Raw genomic sequence first — 17,695 nt, 5'->3', positions numbered from 1 at the left:
AGTAACACTCGATCAAGCCTTGCCTTCCTCTCACGTGCTTGGGTCGACATCGATATACGATTTTTGGCCTAGTAAGGACAAGGAGGAGGAGCCGACGACAGGATCTGGTTGCGGTTGCTGCTCGTCACAGGTTGGCTCTGGATCCTGTGAACATATTCTTCGTCATGTCGATCCCGGGACAGAAGTAACTATGTACGTGAAGATTGACGATTAGGAGCTCGAGATGTGTGAGATGCAGACTGGACCCGTTTATCATTCCAAAAAGAATCGCGGATGCTCTTCTTCATGAACTGGGCCCATGCACGCCCATGGTGAGGACAGGAAACCCCAAAGACTGCTAGTATTCATGACCCAAGGTTCCCGTAAAGAGAGCAGGCCGACATTGTCCGCCGGTAGGAGGCCGGCACATGTTCTCTGCAAGCAAACCTACCACAGTATCCGTACTCTGTACATACAAAGACCAACTTACATACAACCTCGCGAAAAATTGTGCATTATTCTCAAGTGGAAGCGAGCATTTGACTAGTCATTGTGGACTGGTACTTGACATGGCCACATTAGCTACTTGTAGCTGCATGGGCGGGGACATACCCGCAGCATACTTACCATCACTAGGCACCGGCACCTGCAAACCAGGAGAACAATAGTTAAACTATCGATTGCTCCGTAGTGACCTGAACGGTGGGATGATTCCAAGATTTCATAGGCGAAATTCCATCCAAAATGGAGTCGACGAACGACACTGGCACAGTGAATATTAGAGGGTGTTCCAGATCTTAAAGATTCATCCAACTAGCCGAGAGCTGCAGGCGCCTTGTTCCCCTCGGAAAATAAAAAATAACCGCTCAAACACACGAAGAAATTGAGTCAAATAATCTCCGTGCACCGGTACGAGCAAGCTGCAGCTTTAATCCAGGGCATACCTTCGGCTAGAGGGTTGCAGCAAACCTGCAGATTTCTCGTCTCTCAGGGGCCTCTCTCGCTAGTTAGGATCGTTGATGCACTTCAAGGCCATCATATGCGAAACTGCGCAACACAAACTTGAAAACTGAGGATCTTTACCACGATAATGCAACGTTCAGGCTCCGTGACATGTTTCGGAAAGGGCTCAGATCAATAACCCGTTTTGATTGCGAAGGTCCTGCAGACGCGACTGGAGCTCTACTACAGTACCATGCCCAGACGTGCGACGTTACAGACAAACTTGAAGTTGGTGCCGATACCGAGGTCGGAAACCCTCGTGGTGGGTACGTAGTGCTGTTCCCAGGCCATTTTTCGCATTTTGCCGCTTGATTGGACAAAGATTCCGAGTCCACAGGACTTGTTGGGCCCGCAGAGGAGACCCGTGGACCCGGCGAACGGTGGAGCTCTGCATATTGTACGAGTAGTGTCAGAGAGCGATGAGGTTTTTGGTATCGACTGCTAGGGGGCCGCCGAACTCTCATGTCCAGTTGCGCCTGTAGAGTGTGTGTCGCGAACAAGCAAGAAGACGGCACAAACCCTGTGACGGTACTATATAGCAGTGGGATATGGCCATTGTGGTACGGAGTCTGGGAGATTCCCATCGCTTGTCATCAAAGGTAAAAAGTGGTTGCATCGGCTGCGGCCGCGGCCGGATTGACATCAGGGGCACCATTTCACCACCCGCCCCGGCGACGAAACAGTGTCCCAATGTTGTGCAAGTCGACAACCTTGGATACTCGTACTAGGCCATGAGGACAAGTGAAGAATGGCCCCGGGGGTGTCGGGCACCACGGCTGGTTTCATGTTTCTGGCAGGGTTCGTTCCTTGATCGCCGAATTTTCCACCTTCTTGGGCTTAACCTGCTAGCCATTGCAATCTTAGGTGCTGGATCCGATTGCACCTGTTCCTGCATGGCTGCACGAACCCTTCGCTTGGATGCACATGGCAAGGATGGCTAGACGGGGTGAAAGACGTAGCATGGGGAACGTCGCAATGATCAGGGAACAGCAGCTTTGCGGTGTCATCGTCGAAGGTGCCAAGCGCGACTTTGAAATGCTCTGAAAGAATTGGGGGCCTCATTCGCGAGAGAGTTCAGGAGTGTCGCGATATACAATTCAAAGAATGATCCAGCTATGTACAGATGTTATACAGATGTTGTGCTTGATGCGACGACCAGATGTGAAGAAGCGTGTCGATATATACATAGAGCAATTTCATCATGCATGTGCCGTGTTCCTTTTCTAAGTGCATCAGAAGCACAATGGGGTATATTCAGGCTCTTCGAAGCCCTCGTCAAGTGCGTCATCCACCTGCTAAAAGTTGTTCATGGTGATATAGGCGTGCCGGCATCATGTATGAATAGTCGAGGATGACTGGAGTTATCGTGATGGCATTGTTGGGTTCTTACAAAAGGGCCGAGATAGCCCTCATGTTTGTTCTGCCCGTCGTTGCAGATTCAGTATCTCGTGATTTGCACCGTCGTGGTTTTTGTTATCCCGTGGCTCGATTGGTTGTTCCAGTCTTTATCGGTACCAATGGCGTGGCAATCATCCTGGTTGTCTAGCATGACCTTGTCACTTTCATCGTCGCCAGCTGTAACTGTGCTGGTTACTCCAGGCGCTTTGCCGCTGCCATCGTCGAACGCACGTTTGCTGGCGCCTCTGTGGAGTTCACTCAGCTCGGTCGACTGGCGCGACCCAAACTGATAGTAATGCCGGGCAGGATTCCGCGATACCCTTTTGTCGCTTTTGGCATAGGCAAGACCATCGGCATCGTAACCACCGTAATTCTGTCGGTTACGACTGGCGCTCGAGGTGAACTTCTGAGTGGCTCCGAGTATCTTGGCAAAAAGCGGGCGCAGAGAAGGTAGAGAAGCCGCAAGAATACCAATGTTGAACTCAATGTTGTTCCACATAAAGAAGCTGTCGTGATAAGTCCAGTCAGGATCCATGAGTGCCCCTGCCTGGTAGACTGCTTTGATGATACTGGCCGCACAGGCGAAAAGACCCAGACTGAGAATGAAGACCAGGGTAACCTTGGTACGCATGTTGGTTTGCAGGTTCCAGACGATAGGAATAGGAAGCAAGGCGAAGATGACATCGGTTGCGATGTTGATGCTGCTGTTGAATATACCAATGTTGGTGAATGTCGTATTCGAGAAGCACTTGGCTTGTCCATTCGTGCGCAACGCGAAATCCCAATTGGCTTGCGGTTTGCTTCCGCAATTGAAGATCAGGGTGCCAGCGCAGGATATCGTGAATGCAACCAGGAAGACGATTGCCCCTATCAAGAAACGCCGGTAGTTCTTGTTGGGCACAAACCGCTTGAGAAAGAAGGCGATGGATATCTTGACGAGTGATATGCCGAACATGATAATCAGGGAATGGAAGAACCGCCAGTGCATGAAATTTTCCCAGTCGGGTAGGGCGACGAGGCTGGGATGCCTACCCAAACCACCGGCCGCAGATTCCCCCGCAAAACAGACGACGACCGAGACCGAAAGGACCTAAAGACAATCAGTGTCAGTCGTGAACCAGTTGGAATCAACGTCAGAGGCAGCTGGTAACCAGGCGCACTCACCGCTGCAGCGACAATGATGTAGTCATCGATCCCAATACTTTTGAGCATGAATATCCTCACATAAAGCCGTAACAAGACGGAGAGGATGGCGAGGCCACAGAAAGTCCCATGGATGGCGAGCAGATTAGAGGCATTGGACTCGTCCTTGTATTGAGGGGTAGCTGTCGTCTGCCGCTCCACCAGGAGCGAACCCAGCCCTGAAATGACCATGGTGACAGTTGGGAGAGGAATGGTCAAGCTGACACGGGAGAGTTTGAAAGATAGGCGTCCGCAAAGTTCATGAACCCGACCGCCAAAGCGATAGAATAGCAGAACTTTGACAATGCGTGCGCGCAGGCGAAGTTTAAGAGCTCGCGGGACGGTTCCTTAAAATCAAGGTATCTTCAGTTCAACATGGAGACGTTCGAGCTTGTCGCTTCCAATTCCGCCATAGAGATATCAGCATGGCCCAAAATGAGGATTCTTGACCAAGACATGCACACCGAGTCTGCACTTGAATCCATACGCTTGATCGATCGCTAGACTCTTTTGCAGGAACAAAACCCTTGGTGTGGGCTTAGTGAGTGTCGCAGGTTGTACAAGTACGAGACTTGTTGCGCCACGTCTGGGCAGTAGTCGGCTACCATGCCATTTTCTATGACACCAATTGTTAGGATTACCACATATCTAAGGCAAGTGGGGCCAAGAAAGCTCTGCAGCTTGAGGTTGTTCATGTCACTCTCGAGAGCAGCAAGGACTGTGGCGGAAACGGGTGAAGCGGAAGATGCACCGGCCCCTGGCACGTCTTTGCTCCATTTCCGGCCCTTTAACTCAAAGCGTGAAGAGAGAATAATAATGGCGTTCCTTGTTTAGCGTGACCCTCGCAACTGGAAGATGCCAGGGCTATCTTGCGGGGCCATGGAGACTTGTGAATAATATGTAATGATGCAGAAATAATGTCAGTACCACTGTCCCAAAGTTAGGCAGGGGATTCATGAGTACAGGCTCCAGACGGAGACCGATCTCCCATCAATGTGCAATTTGCGACTTCCGACTGTGATCTCACAAGATTGCTGTAGAGTGCAGTACTGTTCGCACTATGTAGACGAAGCTGCCTCCTTCGAGTTGCTGTCGCTGCAAAGATCTGCAGTATCCGTTCGACTCCTGGAAAGAGACACAGAAAAAATAGAGGCTTGGTGGAGACCTCGATACGAGGTTGATATTAGCCGCGCTAGCCTGTGACGCCACTGCAAGCTTGGCTATCATGGGACTAACGCGTCCACTTAGCTGCATTTCCTAGTGCGCATCTTGTGGCATCTCTCACTCCTCGCTTTCGCTCATCCCATCCACCATCTTCGATTCTTCATGTCCCTTGTCCTGGTCCCCGAACAGTCTTGTGTCTCGATTCTCGTCAGACTCTCACCCTGCATAACAAGGGCGCCATGGGTGCCATGATTCCGCCCATCCTCGCCCGAATCTGTACCAGCTCTCCGAAGCAGGCCCGGTTCAACGGTCGTGCAGCCTCCTTACTGCCTGGCGTTCCGTTTCCGACCACCATGGCCGAGACAGTCCTCCTGAGTCCTGACCCTCAATTCATTTCGCACTCACTAGACCATTAGCACCATAGGATACAGCGTGACAGCTGCCGAAATGGTCTGGGTTCTGGCAACCTTCCAGAAGCGAAATGATCAGCTGTGGCAATACTCCATCAAGCTGCAGGGTCCCGCTCCAAGGTGTACGAATCCCGGTGTTTTCGTATGGCTCTGTGGCACCACATCGCACGTCCCAGACCTTAACTATCTGCCGTGAGTGTACCCTCATACCCATTTGCAGGTTTCTCGATCAGACATGGTTAGGATATTCAATAGATCCTCGTTAGCTTTGTGCTCCGCGCAGAGGCGGACATCGTTTAGTTCTTAAACCCTCAATGTTCACGCGGCTCCCAAGAAACTATTCTTTGGAAGCTTTCCACTTTCTTCCTATCTCGCGTGGCAAGCTGACCACCACGTGGCAGTGAAAAGAGATCTCTCAAGAGATATAAATCTTGGACATCCCCTCAAGATTAGCGATTTCTGTTTCCAGGGAAAACTGCCTCCGCTACGAGCGTATTATTTGGTTGGACCTCGCCTTGGGTTCTAGCCGTCCACTCACTACTCTTCAAATCGTCCTGCTATTTGATCTTCAATTCAGCATAATGCAGCTCCGTCATATTGTACCGGCCTTTTTGGCTGTTTGTGGGATCCAGGCTGCACCAGCCTCGGTCGAGGACTTCACGCACAGCTTTGCTGAACGAGACACCACAACAGCAGCTGCTAGTTCGTTTTATTTGCCTGCTTCAACTCTTCAGACTGATATGCTAGCTGCAAAGGCGTTGGTCAATCTCGCATTCTACCAAGTCACGAATCCTTCAGGAAGCTGCAACATTTTGAACGCCGCTATCCGGAGAGAGTGGTCAACGCTCTCGAAACAAGAACGACGAGCATATATTGACGCCGAGCTCTGTTTGATGTCGAAACCATCCAAAGATCCATCATTCGCAGCAGGCGCGAAGACGCGGTACGACGATTTTGTGGCCGTCCACATCAACCAAACCCTGTCCATCCACGGAACAGCCAACTTCCTGTCGTGGCATAGATATTTTACGTGGTCGTTTGAGCAAGCACTGAGGAATGAGTGCGGCTACACCGGCTATCAACCGTACTGGAACTGGGGCAAGTACGCTTTCGACCCGCTCAACAGCCCTCTCTTCGATGGATCGGACTATAGCATGTCCGGCAACGGACAGTACCAGCAGCATGGTTGCACCAACGCGCTTCCAACCGGTTTGAACTGCATTCCTGCAGGCTCAGGCGGAGGCTGCGTCAACACCGGCCCGTTCAAGGACTACACCGTCAACCTGGGACCGGTGTCTCCCACTCTTGACATCCCAGGTATCATCAACTACAATAGCTCCAACCCCCTGGCCTACAACCCTCGTTGTCTGCGACGTGACATTTCTTCATGGGTCTCGTCCAACTGGACCAAAGACTCTGATGTTTACGACCTGGTCACCAACTACAACGACATCTTGTCCTTCCAGAACCGCATGCAGGGTGACTTCGCCACAGGCTTCTTCGGCGTGCATACGGGCGGTCATTTCACCACTGGTGGCGACCCTGGTGGCGATCTCTTCGCGTCCCCAGCTGAACCTACTTTCTTCCTCCATCACGCTCAAATTGATCGGACATGGTGGATGTGGCAGAACATGGATCTGAAGAACCGCAAGAACGCATTCGGGGGCGGCACCTCTACTCTCGACCCCACCGGCAGCCCAGCTGGAAAGTTGACCGATCCAATCATCATGGGCAGCTTGTCCAAAACAGTCCAGAACCAAGACGTGATGAGCACGACGGGTGGCCCGCTGTGCTATATCTACGTATGAGACATGAATTTGGCTTTTGGTTTGCGCTGATCCTCTTCACATGGTATATATTTTGGGGTTAGATATTCTTCGGCATGCAGCATAAAACCAGTATAATGGTAATTCATGGTCTGATCTCCTATGGGGTTCAGAGTCTTTCGCCTTAGCAGTGAATCATCTGGCGCGTATCATGATACCATGATCGTGTTCCAGTGTTTCACGAACCTGGAACGTTGAACAAGCAATGACCGTGCTCGAGCGCGATGTCCCGTAAAGCTCGTCCCCATACAAATCTTCATCCCTCACCGAAACTGCCCCCAGGAGGCTCCTCCTCATACGCCTCGACACCCTCCGGAATATCCACGACCGCGCTCCTCGTCCAAATATGCACTGCTTTGCGCATCATCTCCTTCGTCATGCCGTCCAGGCATCCGGATTTCACACTGATGACCTTCGAGGGTTCGCCTACATGCGGGACATCCCGATGAATCAGCCTTGACCCGCACTTTGTGCAGAAGTACCCATCCGTGCGGCCGTGGGCGTTGGGTCTGCTATAGACCGCTATGGCGCCGGGATATGGTTCGGGAATTTCGAATGCCGGAAACAGAGCGGTCATGCCGTACGTCGATGAGGACTGGTGTCGGCACTCTGTGCAATGGCAAATGTAGAGCGCCAGAGGGGCCGGCACAGGCGTGATGAATTTTATCAGGCCGCACTGGCAGTGACCCTCCATGGCTAACTCAGGCAGACCTCTATGAAGAGTTGAAGCCTTTCCGATCGCTATGGGGAGTAGTAAGCTTGTGCAGTGTCAGAATAATGCAAGAGCGATGAATGCTTATTGCTGTATTTGTACCAGGCACCTGCCAGGGTAGTAGACTGGAAAAATCCCCACAATCTCGTATTTCTAAACGAGTACGGAGTAGTCGTTGCGCAATTTGTTTGCCTCAGAATCTTCGCTTTCATCCAGCATCATAATAATTGTGACCTTCATGATTGTGACATATCAATGAAGGGCATCGCCACTATGTGTTCAACCGCTCCAGAATGCCGACCACATGGGGTACTGGGATCAATGTGATGGTAGGTGAGTCATCCAGGGCTAGAGTCTTCCCATATAGGTTGGAATCTTTCAAGCTTCGATGCTATATCTTGTAACGTCCCCATCGAGAGACGTCCGCTCAGAAGCGAGATTGATTACATTCCATAAACATGGCTCTCGACATACCAATCCGAAGCTGGACCAAGGACAACTACTTCTTATCTACAGACTCCTCCCTCATCCCACTCGACGCTCTCAACGATATCTTCGCATCAGATGATTTCCACTGGGGCAGATCGCTACCGCTCGAGCATCTGCAGATGATCATACGCAGATCATTGTGCTTCGCGCTATACGACATCTCAAGTCCTCCAGGTCTGATTAACCAGTCGCAAGGTTCAGGCGAGCGCAGGCTGATTGGCTTCGCCAGATGGATCACGGATATGGTGACGGTCAATTACCTGACAGATGTGTATATCTTCCCTGAGTACAGAAATAAGCGGCTTGGAGTGTGGATCATGAAATGCATTGACGAAGTCTTCAACTCGATGCCGCATCTGAGAGGGATGATTTTGATAGCGGATCGCGGGAGTAGCACCGAGGCGTTTTATCGGAAGCACTTGAACATGGTCGATCTGGAAAGCCCCGGCTTTTGCATGGATCGCAAGGGGCGAGGTGCGGCTCATTGACTTCCTGGATGGCCGCGGTAGTGGCAGTAAGTTGCAACAACGTGGTATCTGCGCAAATGCTGATATGACAGGTTGACAAGCTCGCGCCTGCAAGTTGTCAGCATGGATATCGAAGAACACGATGAGGTTAATCGAGCAGGCGTCTGATATGGTCTCATAGGTAAATCGTGGATTGGAACTCGTTTCATCCGGGCGCAAAACAGCTGCCGCTCGAATCGAAGCAGCATTTGGGCCTCGTATTGAACAGAGGCCCTCCTGCCACATGTACTGTCCGCGCTACTGTTTGTCGTCGAATGGCACCGTAGCGCCAAATTACACGATTATCCGTGGATACCGTGGTAGAGAACGAACCGGTACACCTAGCAGAATTGGTCTGTCAGTACGGCATCTTGGGTGCAGGTTCACCACCGAACAGTCACATCCGAGGCTGGGACATTGTGTTTGTCAGATCTCGACCGACAGTTGCATGGAATTGGCCTTGTTCATCGGCGTCAAAAGATCACTGTCGTCGAGAGTAAAGGACGTACTGTCGCTCGGTGTCATGGAGCCGTGGTGGGTGGTGGCTTCGCAACAAATATCTATGACCATCAAGGGCATCGTGCGACTCACTGCCTAAGGGCTCAATCTCCTTTGAGTTCGCCTGTCACTTTCTGCTTGCAGCAAATCAGTATCAGCAAGACAGATTCCTTCATGACACTAAACAATCGACATGGGACATTGACAGTAACTCCGCGAAGATGTTCGTCAAATCTGGATGGCCTTACCTTTATCTGGTTAAGCAGAATCCCTCGCCGACTAGCAACTGCATCCAGCTGAGTCTATTGCCCAATGAGCAGATGATGGCAGCATATTGCGTGCCCGGCTTCTTCCTCAGGCCAACCTTGGGAAGTCTTCTCCTTGTAGCTCCGAAACGCTCGGTAGGCAGACCAATGTTTCTCTTCGCGCTGTTGAGGACTAAGTTAGTTGCCGGCTAATAAGCGCTCAATTTGGACGTCCGTCTTCCTTTGTCACACCGAGAGTGTTACTACGTAGTACGTTGACAACATGATGGCACCTGCCTCTCGGAGACGGCGACGGAATGCTATCTGATGTGACAGGAAATGCGGGCTGCGAAGGCCCTGACATCCATGAGATCCCTGACTCCTCCACGCCAGAAACATTTACTACTGATTCCGAGTCCGCAGACGATGAATCCTCGCCTGCAACGCTGCTGGAGTTGCGGCCTAAGAAACCAAAGGACAATTCGACACGGCGGCATTCTGTTGAGCGGATATATAGTCCTCAGACAGGGTGGCAGAGATCGATTTCGGCCTGCATGGTAGACCCTTTCGGACAGCTTCCTGTGAAGATCGACGAAGTGACCAACCAATTGCTACATTTCTATGGTCAAGACATGTACTGGCAGACTGCATATGCACTGTCAGATAACATAAGACCCAGCATCAAGGGTTCTTGGGAGTACCAGACCGGACTATCACTCACTCACTTCCACATCTTGATGGCACGATCTGCTCTACATCAGCTGCGTCTGAACAAGTACCTTGCGACGGCAACTCGCAAGAACCTGGAAGTTGCAGCACTAAAACACCAGGGCAATGCTTTGACCGTGCTTAGGAAACAAGTAGCTCTCGGACCACAAGGCGATAGAAAGGAGATCCTCACGTCTTGCATCAGCCTCGCCACATTCGAGCAGCGGTATGGCAACCGCGAGACATCATACTTGCATTTCAAGGTGGCAAGAGATATCATCAAACAACTTGGGTTCCGAGAGGGGTTGCACGACCGGCTGAGAGAAGAGCAGGCGCTGTGGTTCGAAGGGATCTATAGAGATCCGCAGGCTTCATTCCTCTGGGGAAAAGAAGATGCCACAGCACGCTTCGGATGGTTGAAGTCCGTATTGAGAGACGTCGATCGCATATGGCGCGACCGACAATTGCTGCCATCGAAGCAGAGGGTTCCTTTTGTGACTGGCAATTCCAGACTGCACGAGTTCCTCTTTCGCCGAATGCAAAGCAGACTGATCAGCGTGTATGGTGATATCAACGACAGCATAGCGCAGCAGAGGTGCATACTGATCCTCGTCTGTATAATCACAGGCCTGTATGAGCAATTGGAAGGGAACATTATTTTGAGACAGAGCACGAAGGCGCTGGCAATATTCGGTGCCATTCGCGCCTACGGTGACTGGATCGAGGACAAGCTTGTCGAGCATGATCTTGCGAAGGAAAATTCAGGTGCAGACTTGCTTTGGATCATGTTGCAAAATTATCGAGACATGCAGCCACGCAGCGCGAATGCAGCGGCGATGCAAGCACTCAAGGGTCTCGACATTGCGGGTTGTCAGTGGCGGGCTTGTGCAATTGCTAACATTATCAAGTATTTGCCTGATTCTCGGCAATTGGAGCTTAGAGAGTGGTTGCTGGCTTTCCTTGAGGCAAATAGGTATGCCGGAAAAGCCACCGTGAACGAATTTGCTTTCAGCTACACAGATGCGTGAAGAGGCAGAGGTACAATCAAGATTCATGGGTTTCCTTATGGTCGAAAGCCATGTTAAATTCAGTCGAGTCTGACGAAAGAAGCTATAAAATGCTGGTCCATACCCACCCATCAGGAATTCATTTCCACCCATGATCTGTATAAATATCTTTTGTCAGACAAGGAGTTTCTCGGTCCCTCTGCAGGATGGTATTCCACCATAGTCGTCCGTCTCGAGTAAACACTCTCTCCTCATTCCCTTCCTCCTCATTCCTTTGCGCAGGTGCATTCGTCTCCCTCTACATGCTTCATATGTACTGGACGATGCCATTTCACGACATCTCCACAATCCATCATGGCCGATAGCGTTGTGTCGCAAGCCTTCTCTCTGGTCGGGTGGACATTTCTCCCTGCAGTATGTGAACGAGTTGTCCTAGTACTCTAAAGTCCCAACGGCCACTTGCTGACACTGTAATAGTATGCCACCGCATTCTTACAGTCTCTCTATTATCGGCTGACTATTCGCGCCGGACAACGACATCCTCAACCAGGAGAGCCTCTTTTTGCCTACCATAATCGCCGGATTCGCGTCTTTGTACTCTCGCTCTATCTAGTCTATACCCTTACCCAAGCTGTTTACGATATCAAACTGGCTGGTGATTTCTACACTCTTCTAGGAGTAAACCCCTGGTCGACGGAAAGGGAGATCAAGAGTCGGTTCAGAAAACTGGCAGCAAGGTACCACCCGGACAAACTACACGAGAATGGGCAGGCATTTCCAGGTGCGGACGTCGTTTTTGTTAAGTTCAAGCTCGCCCATGATACTATTCTCGACCCAGCCAAACGGTTCGGCTATGATCGGTTCGGCCCTGGCATTGTCCAGGTCCATCAGCCTGGCTTGAAGACGATCCGGGACTACGTGTATGCTGGTTTACGCTCAAAGGTACCAGAATATCTTTCCAGTGCGGCGATGCTGATAATCTTGAACTATATCTGGCTGCCGAGATGGGGACAGTTCTGGCGATATTTTGCTGTAGCCTGTATGGCCTTACTCGAGTTGTATTTCCTGACTCACACATGGGATCCTCCAACGTTGGTCACGCTCTGGGTTTCCACGGCGTATAAGCTGACGCCCCAACTACTGCCGCCACATCTTCTTCCATTCCAGATCCTGGGACTGGCAAGGCGGATGTCCATGTCTCTAAACATTTTCATCTCGCAGTTAGCACCTCCGATGGCAAGGAATCCAGCGTTGAAAGATCTGCAGATGCAGCAGCAGGTTGCACATCTAGCGCAAACTGCAAGCAGATTGGATACAGAGTCGGCCGAGTTGCTTCAGCTTGGTCTGAGTCCATTCCGGGGAGACGCTGAGAAGTCAGAGATGTTGAGGACAGGAATGAAGGAGTCCCTGCTCTCATCGGCTTTGCGGAACAACCCTGAAGTGAGGGAAGCGGTGCAGAGGGTGCTAGACAGAAGGAGACATGGCCCGGTAGTGCAAGAGGCAGATTGACAGTCGCTCTTGTAGTCCGAGAGCTTCGGATCTGGACCGGTCAGCTCGATGCATGTGTCAAAAGATCTTTCTCATGGTTAAATCATTCATATTCTTAGGCTCGTTGCTTTGACCATCGCCTTCGCTTGCTTGAGATCATATGCCCCAGGCACGCGTAGGTCACTCCTATTGGTAAGGCAGCATTACTGGAAGGATGATCGCTGTCTCTTGCCAGACCTTCGCATGATTCGTCAGTGTTCGTCTAAAGTGGTGGGCTACAATCTGCCAGTCACTGGCCGTGCTGTCGACAGTCTAAGTTGACAAGGCTGGACCAATAAATGTCCGATTGCGTATGCGGCCTTCTGGGGACCTGCAGTGACCTTGGCACCAACTACACGCATCACCAATCATCTCCGTCAAGGTTGCAATCTAGCCAACCCTCCAACGCGCTCCTCCATCTCCTCCGTCTCCTCCATCCAGTCCCACCACGCCTCTCAACCACTCCTCTGCCTCTAGATTCCCTGCTTGCCGACCATTCGAGATGTCCACGACATGGACGTTCCCTTCAACACGACCTCTCTTCGCTTCAGAACCTTCTGCCATACAAACAATGACATGTCATCCCCGCCGAGCATTGACTCGCGCTCTGGCCACATTCCGGACGACTTTGACACCATTATGAGTCGGACCAATGAAAGCCGCAATTCGAACATTGATGCGAAATTGCAATGTTGTTGTGGTAGGCCAGAATGCGCTTACTTGGAGAACAACAACACTCTTCTGGGTGGAATTGAGAGAGATCTAGAGACCGCTGCAAAACTCGGCCAGGTACGTGCACACCTTCAGAGATTTCGGATCTCGGCCAGGAAACACTCGGTAAAAATGAGTCTGCGCTTGGATCTCTGCAATCTCATCACGTCGTTTGCAAAAGGGTCGTGATCGGGAGCAAACGAAGACCGATCCTCTCTGGGCTTCTTTTCCGTGTGCTGTTGCGCGACCCTCAACTACTGCCGTACCTGCAACATGCGATGAAATGGAGATAAACCAGCTCCTGACAACTAGCACTGCTGCAAAAGAGAAACGGCAGACAGGCACTGGGCTAACGTTTGCTCTCCAGGCCCTCCTAAATCGCCATGAATCCTATGTGAACGAATCCCAACTCGAGCATGAAAGGCTCACAGCCTATATCAACGAAATAGAGAATGAGAGAAACACTTTGCAAGCGGCCAACGAGAAGATTGTAGAAGAGAATCGCGGACTTCTTGACCAGCTCGAATCTGCCAATAACTCACTCAAAGAGAGTGACAACCATGTCAAAAGTCTTGAAGCGCTGCTCCGGGATTGTGAGGTGGAAGTTCGGAGGTTGAATGGTCTCAGCCGGCGGACTGAAGAGTTGGAGCTGAAGGTACTGGACATGGAGAGGGAACGGATCACACTTTCGGAAAAGGTCGAAGAATCCGAGGAAGAGACCCGAAGCACTATTCAGCGATGGAAGGAGAGCGTGCTCAAGGTCAGACAGCTTGAGTACGAAGTCCAGAGAATCGAATGGGAAGCCAAGCAAGACAGACAGCGACACGAAGAAATCATAGCCAGGCTTGAACGAGAACGAGCAATAGAACGTGAGCTGGGCGGCGCAGAAGGCAGGCTGAAAGGCGCAGCTGCCCTTCAAACTCTGATCGGGAAAGCTGCAGCAAAGAGCAACGTTGTCAGCCACTTTGTGCGGGACATTCTTCAGGACAATGCCAATCTTCAAGCTGGAATTGCCGAGTTGCGAGAGTTGTTGCAGAACTCCAACGAGGAAGTGCAGAATTTACGGGAACAGGTCTTACAACATCAAGCTATTGACTATGACGATACGATGGAAGAGCCGCTCAAGTCTACACCACTGAGCGAGGAACTTGGCTGGACGGAGCCTTCTCCGAAACAAGTACAGCAAGAAGTTCATGTACATCACCACTACCATGCAAAGATTGCTGGCCGACGAGATCGGACTCCTACCTTACGCAAGTCTTCTCGCAAACGACCCATATTCGGACTCGGAACACTGCCAGCGACACCAGAATCTTCCGCGCCTACAACACCTCTATCCGGTCCTCATCGTCATGTCTCCAGTCCTGTTCTACCTCTGGCGCTCCACTATCCCCAACCAAGATACAATCGATGGTCTGTACAATCAGCTGCTACAGGTTCCACAATGCTGTCCAGTTTCCCAAGCTCCCCGAGGTCATATTATGAACCCAGTAGTTCGATATTTGATCGGCTCGAAGCGGAGGAAGAGTCATCCAGACCAACGAGTCCAGAGTCGGCCGCTGGCTTTTCGGAGCCCAGGTACAAAAGCTTCCAGTCGCGATTCGCAGAAGCTTCGCCAGATCCTTTGGAAGAAGAGGACTTCGTCGACGAACCCGAGCTTGGACCAGATGGTGCATCCGACTTGCACCACCAAACAAGCCTGCTATCAGAGGGAAGCAAGAGTCAGGACCCAGCGCAGGACCTGACACCTAAGCCTTCTCAGATGCTTGTCACGGTCGGTCGTATCACTCCAGAAGATGATCCGGGACCCTCTGACACTGCTGATGAAGAGGCTGAGTTAGATGACACCACCGCGACACCAGTGGCTTCGAATGCGGTATTCGAGGGCTCTAAAATAGGATCTCCGGCAGAGACAAGCAAGAGGACCTCCGGAGATGTCACGCCAACCACGGCAGCCCGTGAGTTGCACGAGACACCAGACATTCAGGTGCAAATGAGCCATCGTCGTACGAACTCGCACGAGTCATTGGTGTCCATATCTGGTATGGATATACACATTGCACAACGCCCAACGACCGCAAGTTCCCAGTCATCGAGCTTGTTGAAAGGGAACCGAGCCTATTTCGCGCTGTCTCCTTCTGTAGCGCGCAGACTGCCAGCTGCACAGCCATTGACAACAGTGACTGAGTTTACGGCTCTCAGTTCACCTAGATCTGTCAGCACGGACAGCATTCCCTCCGCAAACACCGCGCCCAGCCAAAGTATTGAAGCACTAAGCGGCCTTGCCGGCATTCCGAAGCCTGCGCCACAAGAGCAGTCCAGCGGATTCGGGCGTTTCGTGGGAGGATGGGTGAGAGGAAAATGGGGAATGGCACCGATGAAGTCTACCTCAGATCTAAAGCCTTTGATGTCAGGATCAACCACTTCCCTGGAAGTCCAGCCTCCGCCAATCTCATTATTTCCAGGTGGAAGAATGCCGGGTATCAATCAGAAAGGTGCAATACCTGGTTTTAAATTCCGACGAGTACCAAGCTCAGGCGTGCAGATGAGCATGGTGGATGAGGATGGTCTGCAGGAGAGTCTCGCTGGATGAAGATCACTCACTAATATCCTTCTCTTGCACCCTACAAGCCGTTTATATGTCGGGTGGACATCATCTACGCGAATGACTAACGAAATACCAGCCCTTCATTTTTCAGCTCCTGGAATATTCATTGGCCTAGAAGGGTCGAGATTTGGGCGGCTTCTTGCCCTATTACTGAAATGATACCCCGGCAACCTAATATGCCACAACATATACTCTGTATCGTGCCGATGCGAGTTATAGCTCTCCGGCTGAATATAATCAATAATTTCGCTCTAGCGAACCCCTCTAGTGCCTAGATCCATGGTAGGCTTGACCAGAAACCAGGGCGGAAAACCAGTGACTCTCATGATCAGGGTCCAGCATTACCTCTCAATCTTTTCTGGCAGTGCGCTCCCCCGATTCGTCGTCAACGCTCCAGAGAGACGATCTTGATCTCTGTAGCTACCGAATGGAAGAAACCGCAATTCCGCAAGCCCTCGGGGATCTTACAGGGCATTTCTGTGACTTGGAACTTTAATTCCTGGCAAATCGCCACGAAGTTGGCAAACGTGTCGCTGCGGATCGTGGCCGAAATGAGGATTGCCACCTCTGGAAACGCGTCCTTGAGCAGGCTGAGCAGTTCTGCTAGAGGACGTAGGATGTCAGGGTGATATGTAATATCGGCACCTATGATCAGATCATAGCTCGTTCTAGATTGTTTGGCCTCAGCAAGTAATTGGTCGATCTCAGGTCGATCGGTCCAGTCTAGTTGGCGGACTACAGGAGGCCTGTGGCCAGGCAGAGTATCGTTGTCGACATTCAGATCGAGGTTTGCTTGCAGACCCTCACAAACATGGCCGAGACCGTCGGTGGCCAGGACGAGCGAAGCTTGAAGGTATCCGGCGCAGAGCAATGACAAAAAGCCAGTGCCTGCGCCTAGCTCGAGGACGTTGCGCTCTTTGACGAGGTCGGGTCGCTGGACAGTCAAGAACCATGCCAAATGCAGAGCGGCTTCCCAGGTTCGGAGGCCGACGTTGTTGCCTTTGGAGAGCAGATTGCGAGCTTCCTTGATGAGCACTGGCTGGACGCCGGACTTGTCGAGTGGCAGTGGCGGAAAGTAAGAATGGACATAGAGTTGCTGAGCTTCGTCCGTTAGAGATTGTTGTGGGATCGTCGACAGGTACGCCATGTGCTCCATGAGCTGATCTGAGACTTGCTGTAGGAAAGATTAGAAAGTTAGTAGCTCAACGAGGACCTTTTTGCCGATGGGGTTTTTGGCCACGAGGGGAGGACACGGTGGAAGCACATATCGTTGTTTGGAGTCATTGCCTACGTCTTCCTCGGGGTCTTTGCATGCTTTTTCAATCTCTTGGATAATGTGTTTCAATATTCTAGCTTGGTACCTGGCAGGCGGCAAGAATTTATTCTGAGATGCGTCGAAGAAATACTTGTACAGGCAGTTTTGCACATCCTGCTTGACCAAGAGGGGTCCAGGTGGGTATGTAACATCATCAATCACCTGCAAGTATTGTCGATAGAACTTGGCCAGTATAGGTTCGGTGGCAGCTTTTGTGATGTCCATGGTGCAGACAAGGAGCCGACTCAATGCTTGGGCAGAAGGAAAAGACGACAAGAGAGGAGCTGGTTCTGTTCTCCCTTGGTGAGCTGTATGGCCACGCGCTCGATGTCCCAAAGCACTTTGCGAGGATGCTACAGTACTGTGGTCGTCGGTGGTCATTGGTCTTGTGAGGTGAGGATTCTTCAT

The 17,695-nt window shown here is 51.3% G+C and overlaps 8 protein-coding genes across 8 annotated transcripts; 5 read left to right on the top strand and 3 right to left on the bottom strand.

The window, feature by feature from the left end:
• Window positions 1–2,036: 2,036 nt before the first annotated feature.
• PV05_07033 (uncharacterized protein) lies at window positions 2,037–4,137 on the bottom strand. The gene is made up of 2 exons (XM_013459817.1): window positions 3,544–4,137; window positions 2,037–3,469 (listed from the first exon to the last, which is right to left on the bottom strand). Exons 1-2 carry the CDS (start codon window positions 3,751–3,753, stop codon window positions 2,420–2,422), a joined length of 1,260 nt encoding a protein of 419 aa, XP_013315271.1. The 5' UTR covers window positions 3,754–4,137; the 3' UTR covers window positions 2,037–2,419.
• Window positions 4,138–5,493: 1,356 nt separating this feature from the next.
• Window positions 5,494–7,164, top strand: PV05_07032 (uncharacterized protein). Its single transcript, XM_013459816.1, has one exon. It carries the CDS (start codon window positions 5,717–5,719, stop codon window positions 6,941–6,943), a length of 1,227 nt encoding a protein of 408 aa, XP_013315270.1. The 5' UTR covers window positions 5,494–5,716; the 3' UTR covers window positions 6,944–7,164.
• Window positions 7,052–7,655, bottom strand: PV05_07031 (uncharacterized protein; the record flags this gene model as incomplete). The annotated part of the gene is made up of 1 exon (XM_013459815.1): window positions 7,052–7,655. One exon carries the CDS (start codon window positions 7,653–7,655, stop codon window positions 7,218–7,220), a length of 438 nt encoding a protein of 145 aa, XP_013315269.1. The 3' UTR covers window positions 7,052–7,217.
• A 239-nt stretch (window positions 7,656–7,894) lies between these two features.
• PV05_07030 (uncharacterized protein) lies at window positions 7,895–9,368 on the top strand. Its single transcript, XM_013459814.1, has 2 exons — window positions 7,895–8,676; window positions 8,722–9,368. Exon 1 carries the CDS (start codon window positions 8,132–8,134, stop codon window positions 8,648–8,650), a length of 519 nt encoding a protein of 172 aa, XP_013315268.1. The 5' UTR covers window positions 7,895–8,131; the 3' UTR covers window positions 8,651–8,676; window positions 8,722–9,368.
• Window positions 9,369–9,608: 240 nt separating this feature from the next.
• PV05_07029 (uncharacterized protein) lies at window positions 9,609–11,147 on the top strand (the record flags this gene model as incomplete). The annotated part of the gene is made up of 1 exon (XM_013459813.1): window positions 9,609–11,147. The coding sequence occupies exon 1, from the start codon at window positions 9,729–9,731 to the stop codon at window positions 11,145–11,147; it is 1,419 nt and encodes a 472-aa protein (XP_013315267.1). The 5' UTR covers window positions 9,609–9,728.
• A 246-nt stretch (window positions 11,148–11,393) lies between these two features.
• On the top strand, window positions 11,394–12,675 carry PV05_07028 (uncharacterized protein). Its single transcript, XM_013459812.1, has 2 exons — window positions 11,394–11,540; window positions 11,604–12,675. Exons 1-2 carry the CDS (start codon window positions 11,481–11,483, stop codon window positions 12,633–12,635), a joined length of 1,092 nt encoding a protein of 363 aa, XP_013315266.1. The 5' UTR covers window positions 11,394–11,480; the 3' UTR covers window positions 12,636–12,675.
• A 390-nt stretch (window positions 12,676–13,065) lies between these two features.
• Window positions 13,066–16,235, top strand: PV05_07027 (uncharacterized protein). The gene is made up of 2 exons (XM_013459811.1): window positions 13,066–13,442; window positions 13,732–16,235. Exons 1-2 carry the CDS (start codon window positions 13,167–13,169, stop codon window positions 15,955–15,957), a joined length of 2,502 nt encoding a protein of 833 aa, XP_013315265.1. The 5' UTR covers window positions 13,066–13,166; the 3' UTR covers window positions 15,958–16,235.
• Window positions 16,039–17,651, bottom strand: PV05_07026 (uncharacterized protein). The gene is made up of 2 exons (XM_013459810.1): window positions 17,264–17,651; window positions 16,039–17,146 (listed from the first exon to the last, which is right to left on the bottom strand). Exons 1-2 carry the CDS (start codon window positions 17,510–17,512, stop codon window positions 16,358–16,360), a joined length of 1,038 nt encoding a protein of 345 aa, XP_013315264.1. The 5' UTR covers window positions 17,513–17,651; the 3' UTR covers window positions 16,039–16,357.
• Between the last annotated feature and the right edge of the window lie 44 nt (window positions 17,652–17,695).

Source organism: Exophiala xenobiotica, assembly GCF_000835505.1.
Source record: "Exophiala xenobiotica strain CBS 118157 unplaced genomic scaffold supercont1.4, whole genome shotgun sequence".
Lineage (NCBI taxonomy): Eukaryota > Fungi > Ascomycota > Eurotiomycetes > Chaetothyriales > Herpotrichiellaceae > Exophiala > Exophiala xenobiotica.
This window is presented reverse-complemented; position numbering and strand designations above follow the sequence as displayed.